The 1,747-nt window shown below is 32.3% G+C and overlaps 1 protein-coding gene across 1 annotated transcript in view; it reads left to right on the forward strand.

The window, feature by feature from the left end:
* Positions 1 to 945: 945 nt before the first annotated feature.
* Positions 946 to 1,747, forward strand: part of LOC118768672 (histone-lysine N-methyltransferase SETDB1-A-like) — a gene marked incomplete at its 3' end in the record, with an annotated part of 4,151 nt that continues 3,349 nt past the window's right edge. The window contains exon 1 of the mRNA XM_036515525.1: positions 946 to 1,176. Coding sequence (XP_036371418.1) covers positions 1,153 to 1,176 — 24 coding nt within the window. The remainder of the gene's footprint in view (positions 1,177 to 1,747) is intronic.

The raw sequence follows: 1,747 nt of genomic DNA on the forward strand, positions 1-1,747 counted from the left end.
AAGATTACTACACCTGCTTTTATAGCAAGTTGATGCAGGTAGTTCATTCTGTCCCACTCCGACTTTTAGTTCATGCAATTAAAAAAACAGCATTATTTATGGGATGACCCAATAAGTATGTTTCTGTGTAAGCATGTACGCACGTATGTATATATGTATGCATGTATGTATGTATGTATATATGTATGCATGTATATATGTAACCACATATATATATATTATATATATATATATATATGTATGTATATATGGATCTATGTATGTATATATGTATGTATGGATGTATGTATGTATGCATTATGTTGTATATATGTATATAGTATGTATGTATATATGTATATATTATATATGTATGCATGTATGTATGTATATATGTAACCACATATATATATATGTATGTATATATGGATCTATGTATGTATATATATGTATGTATGCATTATGTATGTATTATGTATGCATGCATGCATATATGCATGTATATATATCTATCTATCTGTCAGTCTGTCTGTCTGTCTATCTGTCTTTGTATCTATCTGTCTGTCTATCTATTTACCTGTCTATCTATCTCTGTGTAGTGGGGGGGGATGTACACACAAGTTCAGATATGACAATATGTCGAGAGAGAGAGAGAGAGAGAGAGATGGAGAAAGAGAGGCTTAAAGAAAGAGGCGGAGGGAGCACGTGAGAAATCGAAAGAGGGGAGAGAGAGGGAGAGAGAGAGTTTTAGAAAGAAAGAGAACAAGCGACATCAAAAATCATTGTGATGTCACTATCAGCCATATTGTACTGTTTTCAATGTTTTAAGCATTTACAAGCTCACACACACACGCACACACACACACACATTCGTACGTGCACTCGCATATGTATATATATATATGTATGTATGTATGTATGTGTGTATGTATGTATATATATATATATATACACATGCATACACACACACACACACACACAATGCTGTTTAGCAATAATAATGATGATGATTTCGTAGATATTTTGGGAAATGTGTGGCAGAATGGGAGGATAGCGGGATAAGTCCTCGGGTGGATTAAGCCGGCCCGAGGAGTTTAATGGTACTTCACTTCATCGACTCCGAAAGTATTAAAAGTGAAATATGACTTGGACTGGATTTGAACACAGCACGCGATGACCTGGGACAAAATTCACAAGGTATTTCACCAACACTTTAATCATTCGGTCCATCCAGCGTTCTTTTTTATGGATGATGATGATGATGATAATAATAATAATAATAATAATAATAATAATAATAATAATAATAATAATAATAATAATAATAAAACAATTCTATCATAGTAGGTGCATTAGGCATGATAAAATATATTCAGACAAATACATAACAAAACACCAGGACTTACAAACCATATAACATACAGAAATTGCACTACTAGGCACTGGCACTGCCACATCCTACGCAAACACTTTCCATACAATAACATCGGAGCATCACAACAAATCACAGCACATACCCAAGGCACACAGAGCTGCGCTCGGTAGTGGAGTTGAAAGCACATTATGAAAATAAAACTACGGAATGATAATAATAATAATAATAATAATAATAATAATAATAATAATAATAATAATAATAATAATAATAATATAATAATTTGTTTCATTGGCCACATAAAATAACATAAAAATAACAACGGGATGAAAATTACATAATTAAAACTCCCAAAGAGGGAAATCGATTTAAAGGCTGCTCTTGGGGAAAAAA

The sequence above is a fragment of the Octopus sinensis genome, unplaced genomic scaffold, assembly GCF_006345805.1.
Source record: "Octopus sinensis unplaced genomic scaffold, ASM634580v1 Contig00852, whole genome shotgun sequence".
Lineage (NCBI taxonomy): Eukaryota > Metazoa > Mollusca > Cephalopoda > Octopoda > Octopodidae > Octopus > Octopus sinensis.